The sequence below is a fragment of the Bos indicus genome, chromosome 16, assembly GCF_029378745.1.
Source record: "Bos indicus isolate NIAB-ARS_2022 breed Sahiwal x Tharparkar chromosome 16, NIAB-ARS_B.indTharparkar_mat_pri_1.0, whole genome shotgun sequence".
Lineage (NCBI taxonomy): Eukaryota > Metazoa > Chordata > Mammalia > Artiodactyla > Bovidae > Bos > Bos indicus.
The window spans coordinates 19,716,454-19,740,883 of NC_091775.1; the positions used below are offsets into that span (position 1 = coordinate 19,716,454).

Genomic DNA, 24,430 nt, shown 5'->3' on the forward strand with positions numbered 1-24,430 from the left:
CCAGCCGTCTCATCCTCTGTCACTCCCTTCTCTACTTGCCTTCAATTTTTCCCAGCATCAGGGTCTTTTCTAATGAGTCAGTTCTTTTTCGCATCAGGTGGGCAAAGTATTGGAGCTTCAGCATCAGTCCTTCCAATGAATATTCAGGACTGATTTCCTTTATGATTCACTGGTTCGATCTCCTTGCAGTCCAAAGGACTCTCAAGAGGCTTCTCCAACACCACAGTTCAAAATCTAGTTAGTTATTACTTTGCTTAAAACTCTTATTTAATCAGCTGCTGGATTAATGGTGAAGGATTTTGAACTCCTGTTCATCTAGCCCCTGCTTAGTTTCTCTTGATTGAACACTTTCAACCCTTTCTGCTCTTGGCTTGATCTTGATCTTGCTGATGATTCTGCTGTGTCACCTGATACAGACTGGTGTTCAGAGCTTCCTGTACTGCCGAAACTCCAGTAGTCTTTCTTACATGAGATTCTAAAAGGGCTTGCGTTGTTTCCTGTATACCTGCAGGATCAAGTACTATGCTTGATATATAGCCATACATTATTTTGTATGATACATAACCATACAGTTTTACTTGACACAAGTAAATAACAATTTAAACTATTTCTGAACTTTGCCATAGTCTGGATTCCTAGTAGAAAGCTAAATCTAATTTGTATTTTATTGTTGTTTTATTTTATATATGCCTAATGAACTTTTACTAGGACCTATTAATACTTTTTTAGATACAGGTTTTAGAATTCTAAATATTTGTTTAAGCCACTTCTGTATAATATTACATAATTTTTGACATATTCACTAGAATATGAGCTTCTTGAAAGCAAAGATTTTTTTTGTTTGGTTTGTTCCTTGCTGTGTTCAGAGTATTGTTAAAAAAAAAAAAAAAAGGAAAAATTATGTATAGTAAACTGCTTAATGAATATTTATTAAATGAAAAAAAGAGTTTGGTAGGGCTTTTTGTTTATCTATTTTTTGGCCTGGGGTGGTAGGTGGGAAGTTTATTATTAACTGTTTATTTCTGGGGTAAAATTATTTTTAGCATTTGATGAAAATCTAAGTTTACTTCTTAGTCAGTGTCCTTGTGACTCATTTACAACTAAATTACCCGTAAAAGACAGCAGTAGTTTAAATATCTGTATTCATTGCTTTTCTTACCACTTGCTTCTTTATGTCAGTTAATGGAAATCTAGCAAACTTAAATTCTATGAGTAGTATCTTCTAAAAGAAGGTGGGAAGGAATTGATAAAAGAACACTATATTCTACTTCCATTTTTTATATAAAATTCTTCCATTGCCTTTATCACTCTGTATTATTATCCTATTTATTTGTCCTCTCCAAAACTGTTATTTGTGTCCTGAGCTCTTGTACTGTTAACGGAGGTAGTTTTGAAATAGAATAAGAAAGTTTTAACTTTTCTTATGTTAAACTAGTAATAACCACTTTCTCAAATAAAAACAATTTAATATTTCCATCACATGTGTCTATTAGGCCTATCAAATTTTTTTTTAAGAGCAGTTTTATGTTTACAGCAAAATTGAGAGGAAGGTACAGAGGTTTCCCATGTGCCCCCTGTTATCCTGCATTGACGTCATAAGCACCCAAAGTTCGTAGTTTATCTTCAGTTCACTCTTGGTGTTGTACATTTTAGGAGTTAGCACAAACATATAATGACATGTGGAACTCTTGATAATACCATACACAGTACTTACACTGCCCTAAAAATTTTTCTTCTCTGCCTGTTGCTGTCTCCTCAAGCCACTGATCTTTCAAAAATGTGCATAATTTGACTTTTTCCTAAATGTCATAGTTGGATTCACATAATATGGAGCCTTTTCTGATTGGCTTCATTCACTTAGTAATATGCAATTAAATGTCTTTCATGTTACTTCTTTTTAGTGCTGATAATATTTCATTACCTGGATGCCGATTTGTTTTTCCATTCACTTACTGAAGAGAACATTTTAGTTGCTTCCAAGTCTTAGCTGTTATGAATAAAGCCTCTATAAATATCCATGTGGAGGTTTTTGCATGGACATTAAGTTTTCAGCTCCTTGGGGTAAATGTCAAGGAGTACAGTTGCTGGATCATATGGTAAGTTTTATAAGAAACCTGCAGACTGTTTTTGACAGTGACTGTCATTTTCCTTTTCCACCGGCAGTGAATTAGGGTTGCTATTGCTTCACATCCTTGACAGCATTTTGGGTTTTCGCCATAGTAATTGATGTGTGGTAGTGACTTGTCTTAATTAACATTTGCTTAATGACATATGATGTGGAGCATCTTATTTCATATGTTTGCTGCCTGTATGGCTTTGGTTGAGGTCTTTGGCCCATGTTTTGATTGGATTAGTTTCTTTATTGTTGAATTTCAAGAGTTCTCTGTATACTTGGGACGACACTCCCTCATCCAATCTGTCATTTGCAAATATTTTGTCTCATTTGGTGCCTTTTCATTTTCTTGACATTGTCTTCTGTAGAGCAGAATGTTTTAATTTTAATGAAATCTAGCTTATTCTTATTCCTCTCATGGATTGTGTCTTTGGGTTGTATCTAAACAAGTATGACCATACCCAGTGTCATTTAGGTTTTCTCCTAAATGTTATCTTTTTTTTTTGGCACGCTGATGTCTAGTTGTTTCAGCACTATTTGCTTCTTTGTTATAGATCGGTTGACTGTATGTATGGGATTTATTTCTGGGCTTTCTGTTCTACTCCATGATTTGTTTGTTTCTTACCAGTACCACACTATCTTGTTTTTTCTAGGTTTACAATTTTGGTGTTGGGAAATGGCAGTGCTCCAACTTTGTTCTTCAGTATTATATTGGCTGTTTTGGCTCTTGGGCTTTTTCATGTAAACTTTAGAATCAACTTGTTGATATTGATAAAATAACTTGCTACATTTTGATTGGAATTCATTGAATCAAATCAAGTAGGGAAGAACTGATGTCTTAACAGTACTGCATCTTCCTGTCCATGAACTAGAAATATCTCTCCATTTTTCTCATTCTTTGATTTTCAGCCATCAGCATTTTGTAGTTTTCTTTCTTGTATTTTTTGTATATATAGATTGTGTGTCTGTGTGTGTAGTTAGATTTATACTTGACTCCTTTTTAGGGGAGTATTAGTGTAAATAGTGTTGTTTCTAACTTCAAGTTTCTCTTGTTCACTGTTGGTATATTGAAAAGCAATAGACTTTGGTACATTAACATTATATGGTACAACCTTGATTTACTTGCTTATTAACTCCAAAAGTTTTGGGTTTATTCCTTTGGATTTTCTATTTTGACAGTCATATCATCTGTGATCATCAGTTTTATATCTTTCTTCCCAATCTGTATGCCTTTTCTTTACTTGTTTTATTGTGTTAATGAGGATTTCAGTATGAAGTTGAAAAGAGTGGTGACGGAATCTTTTTCTTGTAACCAGATGTTCAAGTTCTCACATTAAGTATGATGCTTGATATAGGATATTTTTTTAAAGTCTTATCAAGTTGAAAAAATTCCCCTCAGTTCTTGGTTTACTGAGAGTTTTTATTATGAATAGATGTTGGATTTTGTCAGATGCTTTCTTTGCACCTGTTGATGTGGTCATGTGAGTCTGTTGATGTGAAAGATTGCATTAATTGACTTCAGAATATTGAACCAGCTTTCTTACCTGAGATAAATCCTGCTTGGTTGTGGTATATATTTCTTTTTAGACATTGTTGGATTTGGTTTGCTGATATTTTGTTGAGAATTACTGTGTCTATGTTCATGAGCGATATTGGTCTATAATTTTCTTGTAATGCATTTTTCTGGTTTTGGTGTTAAAGTAATGTGGGCCTTGCCCTATAAAATAAATTAGGTTTCTCTCTGCTTCTTTCTCTGAGATTGTGGATAATTGTTGTAATTTCTTCCTTAAGTATTTGGTAGCATTCGCCAGTGAATCCTGGGCCTAGTGCTGTTTCGGAGGTTATTATTGATCTGTTTTGTTTTTTTTTTTTAATACATATAGACTGAGGTAGTTTCTTTTTGGTGTGAGTTTTAGTAGATCATGTATTTCAAGGAATTGTCCATTTCATCTGGGTTCTCAAATTTGCAGGCACGGAGTTGTTCACAGTATTCCTTTATCATCATTTTAATTTTCACAGAATCCTTAGTGATGCCCCCTCTCCTTTCTGCCCAGGCAGTGTTTTTAAAATACGGACAATTATAACCGAAACCTAAAATGAATGCTTTTAAACTCTTAAGTTTCCTTTTTTTTTTTTTACTTCTTATTTTCTTATTACTTTATTGTAACATCTCTATCTGGATAACATAGCCCTTCTTAAGGCTGATCTTTTTTTCCCCCTACCTTCCGTTTTGCTTTAATTTTTGGTTTTTGATGAGAGGAGTCATGCCTATTGTTACATACAAGCACTGTGGTAGGCACTGCGTGACGTTTACAGACATGGATCAGAGCTGGATCATGCTTGCAGGGAGCTTGTAGATTAATTGGGGAGGTTAGAATATGTATAGAAATTACAGTCAGAAGCAATTAATACCATATAAATGATTTCTGCTCTTGTTTGCCTCTTAGATACTTACTGATATTACTTGTATTAACCCTGTAAAGCCCTCATCTCTAATTTAGTCATCCAGTTCATCTATATATGAGTGGTTTTTTCATAAGAAAAAGTTCATGGTTGTGTGCAGTTTTATTGTTTATACTTCTTCAAATGATTGAGGATCTTAGGGAAGAAGTAAGTTTTAAAAGCCATGATTTTGTTCATGTTAAGAGCCTAGTACTTTTTCTGCTTCAGATGATAATCCAGGCTGCCAGTGTTAGAAGATTTACATCACTAATTTGTTTCTTTGTAGGGGAGTGAGTATTAATGTTCTCCGACATGAAGCTGAATTTTATGGAATCACTCCACTAGGTATGTATCTTTACTATTTTTTATTTATGATTCGACCCTTTGAGCACTCAACTTGCCCAAATGAAGTGTGTTTTGTATCAGGTCCTAATTTTTGATGGACTAGTCAGTGCTTGCTTTTTGTGGATTTTCATAGAAAAAAGATATTGTCAGCTGATTTAACTTAAACATTTTCCCTTTTCTTTCCTTATCCTCTTTAACTAGAGAAAATAAGTGGAGTACTATTTTTCTGTTTGCATGTACTCTTGACAAGTTTGCTTTGAAATGTTTTTAGTAAGAAGGCTTCTCTTATGTGAAGAGCTGGAGCGTTCATCTTGCGGCAGTGTCCTTTTCCATGGTTACTTGCCTCCACCAGGTACTTCTGCTTTTTCATTGAGTTGTTCAAGTCTTTTTATCATTACGTTAAGTACAAATGTGTGAACAGGAAAATCTGTGTCTTGATTATGTCATTTGTAAATCTACTAGAAAAGATGAGAACTTTAATTTAACAGAAGTTAGGTCAGAGTATAAGGTAGGGTAGGAGTTTGCCAAACTTTTTCTGTAGAGGGCCAGTTAGGCTTGTGCGCTAGATCTCTGTGGCAGTTAACTGAACTCCACTGTAAACCCTGCAGAAATGGGTGGGTGTGACGGTGTCTAATACAACTTTACTTACATAAACAGCCATCGGACCAGACTTGGCTTTGGTCAGATTTGCTGATTTCTGTGTTTGAGAACTGGTTGTCCATCTCCTTTGTGGAACCCTAGGAGCTTTGCAGAGATTTGTCAGTGTATAGGGGAGAGGAGGGTGAGGTGCATGCCATTTCTGCCCCTCTTCAGTTAGTACAGTTAGATCTGTGCCTGTGTTGTAGCAGGGTTTTGAACAAGAGTTCATTTCAAAATGATTTCAAAAAGGCTCCTCTGCCAAATAAGGGATGCTTAGAAGTATAGGGCAATTCAGCTCTAAAGCTGAATAAAATTTAAATTAGTAAATAAAGTTTAAAAATTTAAACTTAATGAAGTTTAAAGTTAAAATGTAAACTTAATAGAATAGTACCTATCTCATAGTAACTGCTCCATAAATGTAAAGAGTTAGTGACAGAATGAATGAATTAGTGGTGATTGATTTGGTATTATACATATGATAAATCTTAGTCTTACTTATTAAATATATAACATGGAAAATATCAGAAATCTTTTTTAAAAATTTCATCTTATTTGTTATGGTACTTATTTGCGGTAAATCACTATAAGATAAATTTCAGCTATAATGTTTAGTTTTTTTGTTTTTTAGGCATAAGAACATATGAAATTTTCAAATTTTGGTAGGTGAACTTAAAACAATTTATCTTCTTTGCTTTCATAGGTATTCCTAGTCGTAAAATAAACAACACTACTAGATCCTCAGCTGATTCTAGAAATGGACTAAATTTTACAGAAGGTGAAGCTCGAGGAAATGGTACTCAGCCTGTTCTTTCTGGAACTGGAGAAGAAACTGTTAGGCTAGGTAAGCATAGCTTACATAAATAAAAAAAGCAAAGTATGTACATTTTTAGCTCTAGATATTGAGTAATTATTTTTAAAGCTGTAGCTTTTGCTGTATCTCTTTTTAATCTAGATCTCCCGTTTATATCTTGAAAAGTCTCACCTAATATTTTTATTTAAAAAGCTTGTGATTTTCTGTGTGCTGTAAACCTTTAGAATAGAGGTTGACAAACTTTTTCTGGGCCAGATGGTGGACATAGTGGGTTTCATGAGCCTGAAGGTCTCCGTTGGAACTGCTCCTTTCTCTTTGTAGCGCACAAGCAGCTTTGATGTGTGGACAGATGTGCTTGGCTGTGTTCCAACAAAGCTTTCTTTCTCACAACAGGCAGAGGACTGGAATTGGCCTCTTGGCCATAGTTGGCAAACCCCTTTTTTAGAACACAAAAAACATTTCTTTTTCTAATGTCAACAGGGTTTCCTGTGGATCCACGAAAGGTGCTAATAGTAGCTGGCCATCACAACTGGATCGTAGCTGCGTATGCCCATTTTGCTGTGTGTTACAGGTATTATATAATTAGTAATGGTTTGCTTTTTACTTTGGGGGGTATTTTTTAATAGCTGTGATTTTACACTTGTAGATTTAAGAGCTATTTAATTTTAGTCATCAGATTTTTTTTCCTTTTGATTTTGCCTCCTGATTAAATTCAGTTTACTTTTATTTTTACAACTAATTTCATAAATACTGATAGCTTCAGTGTATTTAAATATTGCCCATACAGTATAAACTGTGAAATAAGTGAGATATCTTGAAGTTACACCTTCTTGCTTAGTGTGTCCAGCTTCCAAGTCGTTTAACTGTTGTGTTAAATGAGGCAGGCTTGTTAATGTGACCCCTGTGTTTTTTTGTCTGTAATGATTAAATATTGTACTTTTAGAGGAGAATAAGACTCTACATTGGTCATGAGTACTGTACACTTGGGAGTGAGGTAGTTAAGCAGGACCATTGTGGACAGAAGTGATGTAGTTTAGTATCTAATGTGCAAGGTAGTTTTGTTTTATCTAATTCTTGCATTCTCAGAAACCAGCAGGAACAAGGAAGAGTATATACTAGGGATTTCTCTTTTTATTTGGCTGAGAGGTAGGATTCTTAGTTCAGAATTACTGTATGAAGTGAGAAATGTTGATGACGGGAGAACAGTGGTGGTGTTCAGTCACTAAGCCATGTACTACTCTTTGCAACCCCATGGACTGCAACATGCCAGGCTTCCCTGTCCATTGCCAGCTCCCAGAGCTTGCTCAAACTCATGAGTTGGTGATACCATCCAACCATCTCATATTCTGTCATCCCCTTCTCCTTCCTTCAGTCTTTCCCAGCATCAGGGTCTTTTCCAAAGAGTCAGTTCTTCACATCAGGTGACCAAAGTATTGGAGCTTTAGCATCAGTCCTTCCAATGAATATTTAGGACTGATTTCCTTTAGGATTGCCTGGTTTGATCTCCTTGTAATCCAAGGGACTCTCAATAGTCTTCTCCAACACCACAGTTCAAAAGCATCAATTCTTTGGTGCTCAGCTTTCTTTACAGTCCAACTCTCACATCCGAACATGACTACTGCAAAAACCATACCTTGGATTAAATGGACCTTTGTCGGCAGAGTGATGTCTCTGCTTTTTAATACGCTGTCTAGGTTTGTCATCGCTTTCCTTCCAAGGAGCAAACATTTTTTAATTTCATGGTTGCAGTCACAGTTGTCAGTCATTTCGGAACCCGGAAGAAGAGAATCTGCCCATATTTTCACTTTTCCCCCTTCTATTTGCCATGAAGTGATGGGACCAGATGCCATGATGTTAGTTTTTTGAATGTTGAGTTTTAAGCTTTTTCACTGTCCTCTTTCACCTTCATCAAGATGCTCTTTAGTTACTCTTCACTTTCTGCCACTGAAGTGGGATCATCTGCATATCTGCAGAGGTTGTTGGTATTTCTCCTGGCAATCTTGATTCCAGTCTGGTATTTCACACGATGTGCTCTGCATAGAAGTTAAATACACAGTATGACATTATATGGCCTTGATGCACTCCTTTCCCAGTTTGGAACCAGTCCGTTGTTCCATGTCCAGTTCTAACTGTTGCTTCTTGACCCATACACAGGTTTCTCAGGGGAAAGGTAAGGTTGTCTAATATTCCCAACTCTTTAAGAATTTTCCAGTTTTTTGTGATCCACACAGTCAGGCTTCCAAGTAGTCAGTGAAGCAGTAGGTATTTTTCTGGAGTTTGCTAGTTTTCTCTCTGATCCAACAAATATTGGCAATTTGATTTCTGGTTCCTCTGCCTTCTCTAAATCCAGCTTGTACATCTGAAATTTCTGAATTCTTGTACTGCTGCAGACTAGCTTGAAGGATTTTGAGCATAATGAGCTCAAAATGCTAGCATATGGAGTGAGTGCAATTGTATGGTAGTTTTCAACATTATTTGACATTTCCCTTCTATGGGACTGGAATGAAAACTGACCTTTGCTAGTCCTGTGCTTATGCAGAGTTTTCCAAATACACTGACATTAAGTGCAGCACTTTAACAGCATCATCTCTTAGGCTTTTAAATAGCTGAGCTGGAATTCTGTCGCCTGCACTTGGTGCTTTGTGGTAATTCTTCCTAAGAGCCACTTGACTTCATGTTCCAGGATGTCTGCTGCTGGGTGAGTTACCACACCACTGTGATTGTCCAAGTCATTAAGACTGTTTTGTGTAGTTCTATGTATTGCCACCTCTTCTTAATTTCTTCTGCTTCTCTTAGGTCCTTACTGTTTCTGTCCTTTATCACGCCCATCCTTGTATGAAATGTTCTCTGGATACCGCCGGTTTCCTTGAAGAGATCTCTAGTCTTTCCCCTTCTATTGTTTCCCTCTATTTCTTTTCATTGCTCAGTCAAGAAGGCCTTCTCTCTTCTCGCTATTGTCTGTAACTCTGCATTCAGTTGGGTGTATCTTTATGTTTCTCCCTTGCCTTTCCCTTCTTTTCTTTCCTTAGTATTTGTAGGCCTCCTCAGGCAACCGCTTTGCCTTCTTGCTTTTCTTTCTCTTTGGGATGGCTTTGGTCCTTGCCTCCTATACAGCATTACAAACCTCTGTCCATAGTTCTTTGGGCATTTTGTCTGCATTGTCATGCTTCACTTTTATATTTTTTTTCTTGCTCAGTTTACCACGTTACTTGCATTATTGAAAGAGTATTTGTAGATTATTATCCTTTTGGAATTTATATTCTTCTTTAGATTTTTAAAAATATAATTGTATTTGTTTATTTATCTGGGCTGTGCTGGGTCTTCATTCCTGTCCTTGCTTTTCTCTAACTGTGGTGAGTGCAGGCTGCTCCCTGATTGTGGCACACTGACTTCTCTGTGCCAGTGGCTTCTCTTGTTTCAGAACCCAGGCTCTAGGGTGAGCAAGCTTCAGTGGTTGCAGCCCATGGGCTTACTAGTTGTGGCACAGGGGCTTAATTGCTCCATAGTATGTGAGATCTTCCCAAATCAGGGATCAAATCTATTTCTCCTGCTTTGGCCAGGGGTTCTTTACCACGAAGCCACCAGGGAAGCCCTCCACTTTAGATTTTAATGCATGTAAAATTTACTTTTTGTATAAGATATTAGATTTAGGAATCTATTTTCTTCCACATGAGTGGCTAATTATGTTCTGCTTATTACATAAACCATCCTTTCTCATTGAATTTGAAAACCTTCATCTTGCTTTATTTTTATTTTTGTATCAGTTCAGTTCAGTCACTCAGTCGTGTCCAACTCTTTGCGACCCCATGAATCGCAGCATGCCAGGCCTCCCTGTCCATCACCAACTCCCAGAGTTCACTCAAACTCACGTCCATCAAGTTGGTGATGCTATCCAGCTGTCTCATCCTCTGTCGTCCCCTTCTCCTCCTGCCCCCAATCCCTCCCAGCATCAGAGTCTTTTCCAATGAGTCGACTCTTCGCATGAGGTGGCCAAAGTACTGGAGTTTCAGCTTCAGCATCATTCTCTCCAAAGAAATCCCAGGGCTGATCTCCTTTAGAATGGACTGGTTGGATCTCCTTGCAGTCCAAGGGACTCTCAAGGGTCTTCTCCAACACCACAGTTCAAAAGCATCAATTCTTTGGTGCTCAGCTTTCTTCATAGTCCAACTCTCACATCCATACATGACCACAGGAAAAACCATAGCCTTGACTAGACGGACCTTTGTTGGCAAAGTAATGTCTCTGCTTTTCAATGTGCTATCTAGGTTGGTCATAACTTTTCTTCCAAGGAATAAGCATCTTTTAATTTCATGGCTGCAGTCACCATCTGCAGTGATTTTGGAGCCCCCCAAAATAAAGTCTGACACTGTTTCCACTGTTTCCCCATGTATTTCCCATGAAGTGATGGGACCAGATGCCATGATCTTAGTTTTCTGAATGTTGAGCTTTAAGCCAACTTTTTCACTCTCCTGAAAGAGGAGCGTGAAAGACTTTTATCCAGAGGCTTTTTAGTTCCTCTTCACTTTCTGCCATAAGGGTGTACTTGCATCTAATTTCAAACTTTTCCCCCCGCTATTGTTGGACACTTGGCTATTGATGCTGCTGTGAGCATGGGAGTGCAGAACGTTTCAGGCTAGTGTTTCTGTTTTCTTTGAATATATTCCCAGAATTGAAATTGCATTATCATAGGGTAGATTTGTACTTAATTTTTTTGAGCAAACACCATATTGTTTTCCATAGTGGCTATACCAATTTACAGTCCCTCTAACAGTGACAGAGTTTCCCTTTTCTCTACATCCACACCAGCATTTATTGTCGTTTTTTCAGAATTTTTATTTTGTTTTGAAATATAGCTAATTGACAATGTTGTGATAGTTTCACATGAACAGCAAAGAGATTCAGCCACACATACATGTATCCATCTCTTGTCTTTTCATGATGGCCATTGCAACAGGTATGAAGTGATACCTTACTGTGGTTTTAATTTGCATTTCCCTATTGACAGTTGATGCAGAGGATCTTTTCTTGTACATTGGCTGTTTGTATATCTTCTTTGGGAAAATGTCTATTCAAGTCTTTGGCCCATTTTTTAGTTGGATTATTTGGTTTTTTGCTGTTGAGTTGTTTGAGTTCTTTATGTATTTGCATATTGACACCTTATCAGACATATGGTTTGCAAATATTTTTTCCTATTCCATTGGTTGCTTTTTTCACTTTGATAGTTTTCTTTTTCTGTGCAGTTGCTTTTTAGTGCGATGTGGTCCCATTTGTTTATTTCTGATTTTATGTGCTTTATGTGTGATTTTGAAAACAATCATTACCACGACTCATGTCAAGGAGCTTTTTCCCTATGTTTTCTTCTAGGAGCCTCATGGTTTTAGGTCTTCAATCAATTTTGAGTTTATTTTTGTGAGTAGTATAAAGTGAAGGTGAAAGTGTTAGTCACTTAGTTGTGTCCGACTTTTTGCGACCCCATGAACTGTAGCCTGCCAGGCTTCTCTGTCCATGGGATTTCCTAGGCAAGAATACTGGAGTGGTTTACCATTCCCTTCTCCAGGGGAACTTCCTGACCTGTGGATTGAACCTGCATCACTTACATTGCAGATTCTATACTATCTGAGCCACTAGGGAAGCCAGTAAGGGTCAAATTTAATTCTTTTCTGTTTAAATATCCAATTTTCCAGGTACCATTTATTGAAGAAGCTCCCTTTTCTTTTTTTTTTTTTTTTCCCTTTTCTTCATTTAGTATTCTTGGCTACCTTATCAAACATTAGTTGACTATATATGCTTGGACTTATTTCTGGGCGTCTAAACCTGTTCCATAGGCCTATTTGTGTGTGGATCTTCTTAATCATTCCTTTCAGTAGCTGGTGAGAATTTGAAATAGGAGATTGGAGGATTTTTGTGTGTTGTGTTAGATGGAAGAGAAATAAGATGAAATATTCTTATGTGTTAAAGAGAAAAACTTGCGTATGTGTTTGGCTTCATAATTTAACCTTTGAGAGGTAGAATCAGCTTCCTTTCTATTTAGCCTGGTAGTGAGGTGTTGGAAAGAAAACAGTGAAAGTTATATTCAGAAAAGTCCAGTAGAAAACAAGCAATGAGGGATTTTGTGCTGATACATAGTGTTAAAAAAAAAAAAAGAACTTAGGCAACACATGTTGCCTAACACATGTAGCTCCTCCACCTGGACCTTTAGGAAAGAATCATTGTGTGCTTGTATTTCTGCCTTCCTGTGGTACCCTCCCCAAACCACATTTATGTTTTTAATTGCAGAGTCTCCTTACCAACCTCTAGAACCCTTTTTCTGTCTGGAGTCCATCTCTTGAAGAAAAATAGGCAAAGGGAAATCTGACTGAGTCTGGTTTGGCAAAACATTTCAGCACTGAGCAGAAATTATGTATTTGGGAGTTGGAAAAGGAATGGGGAGATGTGGGAAGAAGGGAGAGCTCTTCAAAATAAGATGACTCAACTCTAGAGGCTCCTGATTAGAAAATATTGGGAAAACATCCAGTTCCATAAAAATAGCTTCTGAATATTGAGAAATGAATTGGACTTTCCAGTTAGGAACTTATTCAGCTGTTATTTTATGCCAGGCATATAACCCTGAAGTCTCTTGTATACATGTTCTCATTTAATTATCACAACAACCCGTGGCATGAATCTCATCATCCCTATTTTACTAATGAAGAAACCAAGTTGGAGAAATTCCCTAGGTCATCCTGGGGAAAGAAATGACAGAATTCTCAACTCTCTCCATCCCAGTGCTTCTCATGTCCCGGGCACATAGTAGATTCCTGAGAATGCATCAGAATAAACACCATGTTCCTGGTCTCTGGTATAAGTGAGTAGTGTTAGTTTTGACAACATTAGTAATTCTTTGATTCAGTGGGACAGGCAGTGGGCTGGGCTCAGTCTGAGAGCTACCCCTCCTCACTTTGTGGTTTCTCCTCCTAAGGGAGTTGAGTGCTGTGGAAGCAACTAACAAATTAACTGAACAACGAAGTTTTGGTTCAGGAGAAGTATAAAATGAAAATAATGTAGGTGCCTTGGTGTATTAGTTTCTTCCTGCTGCTATAACAAATTACCATACATTTAGTATGAAAAAACAATACAGTTTTTCATCACTCGGTTCTGGAGTTCAGAAAACTCCAAATTGGATCTTGCTGAGCTAAAGTCAAGATATTGGCAGGTCTGTGTTCCTTCTGGAGGCTCCAGCAAGTTTCTTTGTCCTTCCCAACTTCTAAAGGCCATCTGAGGCCTTTAATCGCGTTTCCTTTTTTACATTTCAAAACCAGCAGCGCAGCATCTTCAGATCTCTTCCTTGTCCCCCACTCGTCTACCTCTGCTTATGAGGACCTTGGTATTACATTCTAGGCACCTGGGTAGTCCGTCCATCTCTTTAACTTAATCACATCTGCAAAGCCCCTTTGCCATGTAAGATAACACTTTTACCGTTTTCAGGAATTTCGACGAGGACGTGTTTGGGGAGCCATTATTCTGCCTACCACACTTGGTGAGGAGTTTCATAGTTCAGATAGAAAGGACAGACGTCAACTTGGAGGCAAATATTACTCTTCCAGTGTGGATTTTAGTTGCTATAAGGCTCCTATCGAGATAGGGAAGAAAGTGAAAGTGAAGTCGCTCAGTCGTGTCCAACTGTTTGCGACCCCATGGACTGTAGCCTAATGGACTCCTCAGTCCATGGAATTTTCCAGGCAAGAATCCTGGAGTGGGTAGCCATTCCCTTCTCCAAGGGATCTTCCCATCCCAGGGATCACCGAGGTCTCCCACGTTGCAGGCAGACACGTTACCATCTGAGCCACCTGGGAAGCCATCGAGGCAGGACTTTTATAAGTTTTAAACTGGAGTATACAGTCGATTTACAATGTTGTGTTAGATTTAGGTGTATAGCAAAGTGATTCAATCATAAATATACATATATCCGTTCTTTTTTAGATTCTTTTCACATGTAGGTCTTTGCAGAATATTGAGTAGATTTCCCTGTGCTTTACAGTAGATCCTTGTTAATTATCTATTTTATATGTAGCAGTGTGTGTATGTTAAACTCCTAATTTATCTCTGCACCCTGCATTTCCCCTTTGGTAACCATGAGTTTGTTTTCAAAGTCTGTGAGTCTGTTTCTGTTTTGTAATGAGTTTGTATCTTTTTAAAAAAATTATATATATGTGATCTATGATATTTGTCTTTGTTTTACTTCAGTTAGTATGATTATCTCTAGGTACGTCTGTGTTGCTGCTACTGGCCTTATTTCATTTTTTTTTTAATGCCCGAGTAATACTCCATTCTATATATGTACCACATCTGCTGCAAATGAACACTGAAGTGCATACATGTTTTCAAAGTATGGTTTTCTTCAGATACATGCCCAGACATGGAATTCCTGAATGCTGTGGTAGTACTGCATTTAGGTTTTTAAGGAATCTTCATACTGTTCTCTGTATGATATACCAATTTATATTCCCACCAACAAATGTAGGAGAGTTCCCTTTTTTCCACATCTTCTCCAGCATTTATTGTTTGTAGATTTTTTGCTGATGGCTATTCTGACTAGTGTGAGGTGATAACTCATTGTAGTTTTTGCATTTTTCTAGTAATTAATGATGTTGAGCCTCTTTTCACGGGTCTCTTGGTCATCTGTGTGTCTCTTTGGAGAAATGTTTGTTTAGACCACCCACCCATTTTTTGATTGCCTTTTTTTTTTTTTAATATTGAGCTACATGAGTTGTTTGTATATTTGGAGATTAATCCCTTATCAATGTCTTTGTTTGCATATAGTCTCCCATTCTGTGGGGTTTTTTGTTTTGTGGATGGTTTCCATTGCTGTGCAAAAGCTTTTAAGTTTAATTTGGCTTCCCTGTGGCTCAGATGGTGTAAAATCTGCCTGAAATGCTGCAAACTCTGGTTCTATACCTGGGTCGGGAAGATCTGCTGGAGAAGGAAATGTCAAACCATCCCAGTATTCTTTCCTAGAGAATTCCATGGATAGAGAAGCCTGGCAGGCTGCAGTCCTTGGGGTCCCAAAGAGTAGGACATGACTGAGCGACTAACACACACAGACAGGTCCCATGTATTGCTTTTTAATTGCTGTAGGAGGTGATTCAAAAAAGATCTTGCTGCAATGCATATCACAGTATACTGCCTATGTTTTCATCTAAGACTTTCGTAGGATCTGGTCTTACATTTAGGTTTTTAATCCATTTTGAGTTTATTTTTTATAATTTTATGTATTTATTTCTGACCGCGATGGGTCTTCGTTGCTGCACAGACTTTTCTCTAGTTGCTGCAAGTGGGGTCTACTCTCTAGCTTCAGTGCACAGGCTTCTCACTGTGGTGGCATCTCTTTGTTGCAGAGTATAGTCTACAGGGCACGTGGGCTTCAGTAGTTGTAGCATATGGACTCAGTAGTAGTTGTAGCCCCCGGGCTCTAGAGCACAGGCTCAACAGTTGGGACACATAGACTAAGTTGTTCTGCGCCATGTGGGATCTTCCCAGATCAAGGATCAAATCTGTGTCTCCTGCATTGGCAGGCGGATTCTTTACCAGTAAGCCACCAAGGAAGCCCAATCCATTTTGAGTTTGTGTGTGATATTAGAAAATGTTCTAATTTCATTCTATTGTAGGTAACTGTCTAGTTTTCCCAGCACCATTTATTAAAGAGACTGTCTTTTCTCCCTGACCATCACCAACTCCTGGAGCTTGTTCAAACTCACATCCATCTAGTCGGTGATGCCATCCAACCATCTCATCCTCTGTCGTCCCCTTCTCCTCTCGCCTTCAATCTTTCCCAGCATCAGGGTCTTTTCCAAGGAGTCAGTTCTTCATATCAGGTGGCCAAAGTATTGGAGTTTCAGCTTTAACATCAGTCCTTCCAATGAATATTCAGGACTGATTTCTTTTAGGATTGCCTGGTTTGATCTCCTTGCAGTCCAAGGGACTCTCAAGAGTCTTCTCCAGCACCACAGTTCAAAAGCATCAATTCTTTGCGCTCAGCTTTCTTTATACTCCAACTCTCACATCCATACATGACTACTGGAAAAACCATAGCTTTGACCAGACGGATCTTTGTTGGCAAAGTGATATCTCTGCTTTTTAATATGCTGTCTAGGTTGGTCATAACTTTTCTTCCAAGGAGCAAGTGTCTTTTGATTTCATGGCTGCAGTCATCATCTGCAGTGATTCTGGAACCCCCCAAAATAAAGTCTGTCACTATTTCCATTGTTTCCCCATTTATTTGCCATGAAGTGATGGGACTGGATGACATGATCTTAGTTTTTTCAATGTTGAGTTTTAAGCGAACTTTTTCACTCTCCTCTTTCACTTTCATCAAGGAGCTCTTTAGTTCTTCACTTTCTACCATAAGGGTGGTATCATCTGTGTATCTGACATATTATTATTTCCCCTGGCAATCTTGATTCCAGCTTGTGCTTCATCCAGCCCTGCATTTCTCTTGATGTACTCTGCATATAAGTTAAATAAGCAGGGTGACAATATACAGCCTTGACATGCTCCTTTCCTAATTTGGAACCAGTCTCTTGTTTCATGTCTGGTTCTAATTGTTCCGTCTTGACTTGCATACAGATTTCTCAGCAGGCAGTTAAGGTGGTCTGGTATTCCTATCTCTCTAAGAATTTTCCACAGTTTTTTGTGATCCACACAGTCAAAGGCTTTGGCATAGTCAATAAAGCAGAAGTAGGTGTTTTTCTGGAACTCTCTTGCATTTTTGATGATCCAGCAGATGTTGGCAATTTGATCTCTGGTTCCACTGCCTTTTCTAAATCCAGCTAGAACATCTGGAAGTTCACGGTTCACGGACTGTTGAAGCCTGGCTTCATCATTCGTGATACTGCTTTGTAATTTTCTTTTTGTGTGTTACTTTTGTCTGGTTTTAGTATTAGGGTGATGGTGGCCCCATAGAATGTGTTTGTGAGTGCTCCTTTCTCTGCAGTTTGTGGGAATGCTTTTAGACAGATTGGTAATAACGTAATAACTTTTCTGTAAATGTTTGATAGAATTTACCTGTGAAGCCAGCTGGTCCTGGACTTTTGTTTGTTGGAAGTTTTTAAATTTCAGTTTCAGTGTTTGTGATCGGTCTGTTCATACTTTTCACTTCTTTCTGGTTTAGCCTTGGAAGGTGGTGCCTTTCTAAGAACTTAACATTTCTTCTAGTTTTATGGGTATATAGTTGCTTCTAGTAGTCCATTATTCTTTGTAATTTCTGTGCTGTCCCTTGTAATATTTTCATTTCTCATTTTATCCATTTGAGTTCTCTTTTTTGCTTGAGGAGTCTGGCTAAAGGTTTATCAATTTTATCTTCTCAAAGATTCAGCTTTTAGTTTCATTGATCTTTTCTATTGTTTTGTCTCTGTTTCATTCATTTCTGCTGGTATTTATGATTTCTTTTCTTCCAGTAAGTTTGGGTTTTGTTTTCTTCTTTCTTGAGTTGTTTAGGTGTAAGGTTATGGTGTGTATTTGAGATTTTTCTTGTTTTTTGAGGTAAGATTGTATTGCTGTAAGCTTCTCTCTCAAAAGTGCTTTTGTGTGTCCTGTAGGGTTCAGATTATTGTGTTTTTGTTATCATTCATTTCTAGGTACGTTTTGATTTCCTCTTTGATTTCTTCAGTGATCCATTTAGCCTCTTTTTTTTTTAACAGCTTTTTGTTTGTAATTAATTTCTAATCTCATAACATTGGTCAAAATGATGCTTGATAGGATTTAAATTTCCTTAAATTTACCAAAGCTTTCTTTATGGCCTGCTTGTGATCTGTCGTGGAGAATCTTCTATGTGCACTTGAGAAAAATGTATATTCTGCTGCTTTTGGATGGAATGTTCTATAAATATCTTTTAAAGAACATCTAGTCTGATGATCTAATGTGTCATGTAAGACCTGTGTTTCCTTATTAATTTTCTGTCTGATGACCTGTCCATTGATACAGTTGGGGTGGTAAAGTTTTCTTATTACTGTGTTACTGTTAATTTCTCCTTTCATGGCTGTTAACATTTGCTTTATTTATTGAGTTGCTCCTATGTTGGGTGCATATATATTTACACTTGTATCTTCTTGGTTTGATCCTTTGTTCATTATGTAGTGTCCTTCTTTGTCTCTTGTAACAGTCTTTATTTTAGTCTATTTTGTCTGATATGAGTATTACTACTGCAGCTTTCTTTTGATTGCCATTTTCATTGAAAACCCTTTTCCATTTCACTTTCAATCTGTTTGTGTCCCTGGATACGAAATGGAACTCTTATAAACAGCACACATATATATAGGTCTTTTTTTTTTAATCCATTCTGGCAGTCTATGCCATTTGTTTGAAGCATTTAGTCCATTTACATTTAAGGTAATTATCTGTACATATGTTTTTATTGGGCTTTCCTAGTGGCTCAGTGATAAAGAATCTGCCTGCCAGTGCAGGAGACATGGGTACAATCCCTGGATCAGGAAGATACCCTGGACGAGGAAATGGCAACTCACTCCAGAATTCCTGCCTGGGAAATCTAATGGACAGAGGAGCCTAGCAGGCTATAGGCCATATGGTCGCAAAACATTCGGACACGACTTAGTGTCTAATAACATGTTAGACAATAATAATATGCTCTTATTGTCATTTTAGACTCTTATGTTCTTTTGACATATTTATCAATTTTCATACAATATGGTTAAAGTATATTTACAGCAGGTTTCAAAAATTTGAGAGCATATAGCCTCCACTATATCTTTCATGATCTTAATTTGAAAGTTAACCATATTCTTGGCACAGCTGTCGTGATTTCAGAGTGTTGTTTCATTATGCAGGAATAAAGAGGTGGGTTGTTGGAATATCAGAGCTTGTTCTGTGTTTCTACACATTTAAAATTGTATATTTACGTGTATGGAAAAATGTAAAGCAAATATTGCTTATTCTTTATAGTTAATTTTAACTTAAGTAGTAAATGCACATACCTCATTGAGTTAAATTATGTAATTGTTATAATCACTCTCAAATGTGCTGTCCTGATTCTTTTACTGTTGTCATCTTTTTGTTTTACAATACCCTAATTTCTCTAGAGAAAAATGACTTAGAAGTAGTTTTTGTAAAAGATTAGATCATATTTCGTTTTATTGTTTTATTAGTGGTCATGAGATTACACCATTCCCCTCATTAAATCAGTGCAGCCTCCCTTTTTTTGAAGGTGAGCCTAGTGCCTAGTGTGCTGCATGCACATGTTGGCATATTGTCTTTATTCTTGAAGTGCTGGCAGTGCCTGCTTTGTGTCCAGTCTGCCAGTCCTTAAGAGCATCTAGGTTTAATTTCTCAGTGTTTTGGGCTTATTGGATAATTATTTTGAATTTTGTATTTTGACACATGAATCCCACCTAGTGGCTGAAGTGGGTAATTACAGACCATATATTGCCTAGGAAAACCATGTGAGATTTTTCTATATATTGCCTTTAAGTTTAAGGAAATCATTAATTCTTAGAATTAATAAGAAGGTTGAATTGCATATTTTTGTGGATTATAGCTGTATTTTGCATACGTTTTAAACAAAAATAAAGCTAAAGTGTTTTTATATAGGCTGTTGGTCATCATTTATGAATACTTAAGTTTGATTTTTGTGGTTTTATATCAGGTAGTAGTGTTTAAAGGAGCACATACTCATATTTATTGTCTTTGGGTAAGGCAAAGAGATTCTTTACAATTTTGTTTCTGTCACTTGTTTTGTGTAACTTTAAAAATAAATATTCCATCATTAAAGTTCAGGTCGTTTATTGTCATGATTGCTTAACTGTGTAGTTTTTAAATGTTTGAAGGCTTAAAGTGTAACCCTACAAAATAATGCGTGTCTGAAAGACTTCAATTCATTTAGGACAGAAAAAGTTATTAAAAATTTACACATATGTTTATCAACAATTATATATTAAAGCATTTTTATTCAGTCAACTAAATCTAAATCATAATAAGACACCTTTACTTATGGATAAGGAGTAGGCTCATGAGATTTTTTTTCATTTTGTGTGAAACCTTTAAAATCCAGTCCTCAGTGAGTGGTTCCCAAAGGTCATATTTCATTCATTTGATTATGCCAAGCTATCACATACCAGATCACTCCTTTATCTTTGTTTGTCGTAATAAACTATCATCTGAAGTATCAAGAAATGATTCTCAGTTAATCATAATAACTTAATAACTGATTAGTAACTGATAGGGATATTAATTCTCCTGAAACTGATTTTTGTTGACTTTCTGTTTGCAAATAATGACAAAGTACCACTTTTTTGTGTAAAATGTAAAAAGATACTACCGGGTTTTTTTTTTTTTTTTTTTTTTAAGTTTTTAAGTCTTTATAGTTTGGAGAACTTTGCTAAATTATTCTTTGGAGGAGTATAGACCTTTAGTCTCTTTTTAAAGAGTCTGGTTTATGTGTATTTTATTTTTTAGTAAATACATAGATAAATAGCTGTGATTAAATTTATTTTGGTACATTCATTCATGTTCTCTTTGCTAAGTACTGCTGAGTCTTATTTATGTTGTCTGTTTATATTCAACAGAATCAAAGAATCATCAGGATGGCAACAAGTGTTTACAAGCCCATATTTGGATTGGACTATTGAACGAGTAGCTTTAAATGCAAAAGTGGTCGGGGGTCCACACGGAGACAAGGACAAAATGGTGGCTGTTGCCTCAGAGAGTAGCATCATCTTATGGAGCGTCCAAGATGGAGGAAGTGGAAGCGAAATCGGTAGGGAAAGTTGTTTATGCTGTTGCTTGTGATATTCTGAACTTTAAGAGGGATTGCCCATAAATACCGAAATTAACTTGGACTAGTTATTAGTTAGCTAGAGCTAGTGCGTCTTCTGTTCGGTGTCCAGTAACAGTAAGACTGCTCAGTGTGAGAGGAATGGTCTGGTAAAGAGGCACAAACCGACTTGACTGCTCTGTAAGAATGTGCCCTTCCTGAATCCTGTTTAGTGGTGGCTGCACTCTCTCCACCTCTTTCATAGCACTGGGCTGAAGGTGGGGTAAATAACTTCCTTAGTCCTCCCCACTTGTTGCTTCTAGACCCGAAGTTCTCAAGCTTTTCAATCTCCTCTAAATCTACTTTACTTTCTTAGGTCATTCAGGACCGTTAATTGTTTTTGTTTGTATAGGTTATATCTATTGCTATTTACCATAATAGGAGTTAATACTGCAATTCTGATAACTTAATTTAAAAAATAACGATAAAAACCCATTACACAGTAACGTGAATAATTTTAGTAAAAAATAACTATCTCCAAAATGGGAAGAGTAGCAATGGTGTACCGTTTTATAAACCTCCTTTTCGTTTAATTGAATTCTGATACCTATTTCTGCCTTCAGTCTCCTGTGTGTGATTTGTTATTCTGGTTGAACTTGGTGAAGAGTTTGGCCTCACACAGATATATAGTTGGAAAAAACATTTTTATATAGTCTTTTTAATATTATTTGCTCCTGTCCCCAAATTTTGAAATCATATTGATGAATTCTGTTCATATAGATCATACTGTGTTAAATTAAAATCAGTCTGTTTTGTACTTTGAATGGGTCTTTTTGTCCTTATATAATTTTGTATAACATCATACATTGGTCATTTGTGAAGTGTTGGTTTACTGAGTCATGTAAAATCTTCGAAATGTTGATACCTTTGATTGTAAACCACTGATCACATCTATGAACTCCAGAATATTAGGAAGTTTTCATACTTACCGTGGCAGAAAACATTTTCCAGATTCCTGATATTCACTTGAAGCATTGAGCTTGTGTCACTGAAATAACAGATTTGCTCAGTTCCACTTTTTGGGGGAAGTCTACCAGATACCCAAAACTGAATTACATAGTTGTAAGTCATCTGTCCAGTGAAAATGGTCCTGTGTGAAAGGAGCAGCTGGTTTCCTCTCAGCCCTAGCAGTTGGGAAGGTGCTTCTCGACACAGAGAGGACTCAGTCACACAGAACGTTAAGAAGACATACCCTCAAAATTGAGACTCAGTCAGTAAAAATTCTTACGCCGATTGCTTCATCTAGGGAATTCTTAAGTTAAACTGTTTTCTTTCCTTGAAAATGTGGCGGAGAAGAATTTAGTCATTACCAGGATAGTTTACTGGCACTCCTCTGATTCATGCTAAGGTGTATGCTGTTTTTACCCAACATTGCTTTGCATCATTAGTGCAAAGATCAACACAGGTGTTCTAGGATAAAGCATGAGATTTGTAAGTTTTCAACACTTTGGATATTCCAATGCCATGTGTATTTGTAATAAAATGTTCATGTAAAAGATCTTTAATGACTGGTTGAGGCTGATACTAGAGGAAGAGAAACAGGACACGAGATGCAGCTACATCTGTGTATTTGTAAGACAAAAATGCAGTTGTGCAGACAAAGTACTGTCTGCGCCAGTCTGATTTGAGACTAATTTGAGGATTTACTGTGTCATTGAAAAGGGCCAGCATTGTGGTTTCCTTTATTGACGTTCATCTCGCAGGCATTCAGCATCGCCGTCTGTTCGGGCTTTCCTAGTCTCCCAGCGATGGTGTGCCCTCCTCTCGCTAGAGCAGTGCCGTACCTTACCCAGGAGGATGGTTCAGTGACTTTTTCGTTTCTAGTTTGAAATTCTGTAACAGATTACCGCTTTTCAAAAGTTTTTCCTATCTTCATTTAAAATACTTCTTTAAACTCTCAAGTGTTTGGTCTGAAAGAACCCACAACTGGCTTTATAATACTGTTCAAAAAGGTTTTGTTGCTTAGGCACAATAAGGCAAGTTGTTAACATCTATAAATTGGGGGGAAAGTTGTTATTTCAAATTTTTATATGCAGTTTTGTCCAGTTTCTTGAGAGTCTTTCTTTCCATGAATCAAAGAAATCTGCTAGGTCATATTTATCTTTGTCAGCTCTGTTGGATTTACATGAATTGAGCAGGCAAGTTAAGTAAGTACAATAAAAATGTATTAAAAATAAATTTGTTTCAGAATAAAGTATTTAACAGTTGTAGGTAAAATTTAAAAATGTAGAAAGATTTTTATAACATTTTAAAAACTAACATTGCAGAATAGCAAAGTGTACCTTTTCCTTGTGTTTCTTTGTGGGCTCAAGGAAAACTTGTATTCTAAAATAATTACAGCAGTTATAACTGAAGACGGCTACTAAAGATAGTGGAAGTATTTAGGCCAAATTAAGTTAGTCTTGGGAAACTTGGTTGTACCCCCAGCCTGCCACCACAAACCATTCTAGAGAACAGAAGAATGCATGGGCAGGTGCTGTTGTCTCAGTGTGACCTCACGTCATGTAGCCTCTGTGAAACTCCTTGTCTGTACATTCTTGAGAGAATGAGAGGTTTTTATTTTTAAAGGCAGTGAAAATAGTCTTGACTTGAGACTTCCGAGGGTTTCCACAGCCCCATGAGGATTCCCAGACCATGCTTGGGGAGTCGTTATTCTAGACCGTGTCTCTTCCCTCCTCTCTCGGTGCCCCATCCTCCCATCCCCCCACTGCCACACCTGCCCAGATTTCGAATTTCATTCCATCTGGACTTACACTTGCTGTAGTGCTCTGCTGCCTTTGGATTACTCCCCTTCATTCCTTTGAGATTACTAACTCGAATTTTCTAACTCAAAAATTCTTTAACTCCCCTGGGATCTTGACTCATTGCTTCCCATGCCATCAGGCTTGGATTCCGTGTTTACGATCTGTCCGTTTGCCTTACCTCCCTGAAGAAACCACAGCCCAGGCCAAATCGGCATTTCTCTCCTGAATAGCCAAGTGTAGTGCAGAGAAAGAAATGTGTGCACACCCACAACAGTAGTCTTAACTTGTGACCTCTCTGGTGGACTTTTAAAGGCTTCCCAGAAATCCTACCACATTATCCTTATCTGGTCTTGTTCCTATGTCTTCCTCGTCTCCTCTTCATGATTTGAAGTTGCTCTAATCATGTTCCTAAGCACTGTCTGCAGCTACTCCTGTTAGTGCTGCCCATGGGTCTGCACTCCGCTAAAGCCTAGGATCTAGTTCATAGTCTTCATCTGATTAGAACTGGCATTGATAACAGTTGATTACTCTTTTCC

General features: G+C 37.3%; 1 protein-coding gene across 6 annotated transcripts in view; it reads left to right on the forward strand.

Annotated features, from left to right (window-relative positions):
* Positions 1-24,430, forward strand: part of KCTD3 (potassium channel tetramerization domain containing 3) — a 74,861-nt gene that overhangs the window by 9,354 nt on the left and 41,077 nt on the right. For 4 of the 6 annotated variants that reach the window (XM_070767936.1, XM_070767935.1, XM_070767933.1 and 1 more), the window contains exons 5-9: positions 4,842-4,900; positions 5,172-5,252; positions 6,240-6,380; positions 6,831-6,921; positions 20,903-21,093. In XM_070767936.1, coding sequence (XP_070624037.1) covers positions 4,842-4,900; positions 5,172-5,252; positions 6,240-6,380; positions 6,831-6,921; positions 20,903-21,093 — 563 coding nt within the window. Of the gene's footprint in view, positions 1-4,841; positions 4,901-5,101; positions 5,253-6,239; positions 6,381-6,830; positions 6,922-20,902; positions 21,094-24,430 lie in introns of all 6 variants that reach the window. The other 2 variants (XM_070767937.1, XM_070767938.1) reach the window with 1 other exon arrangement.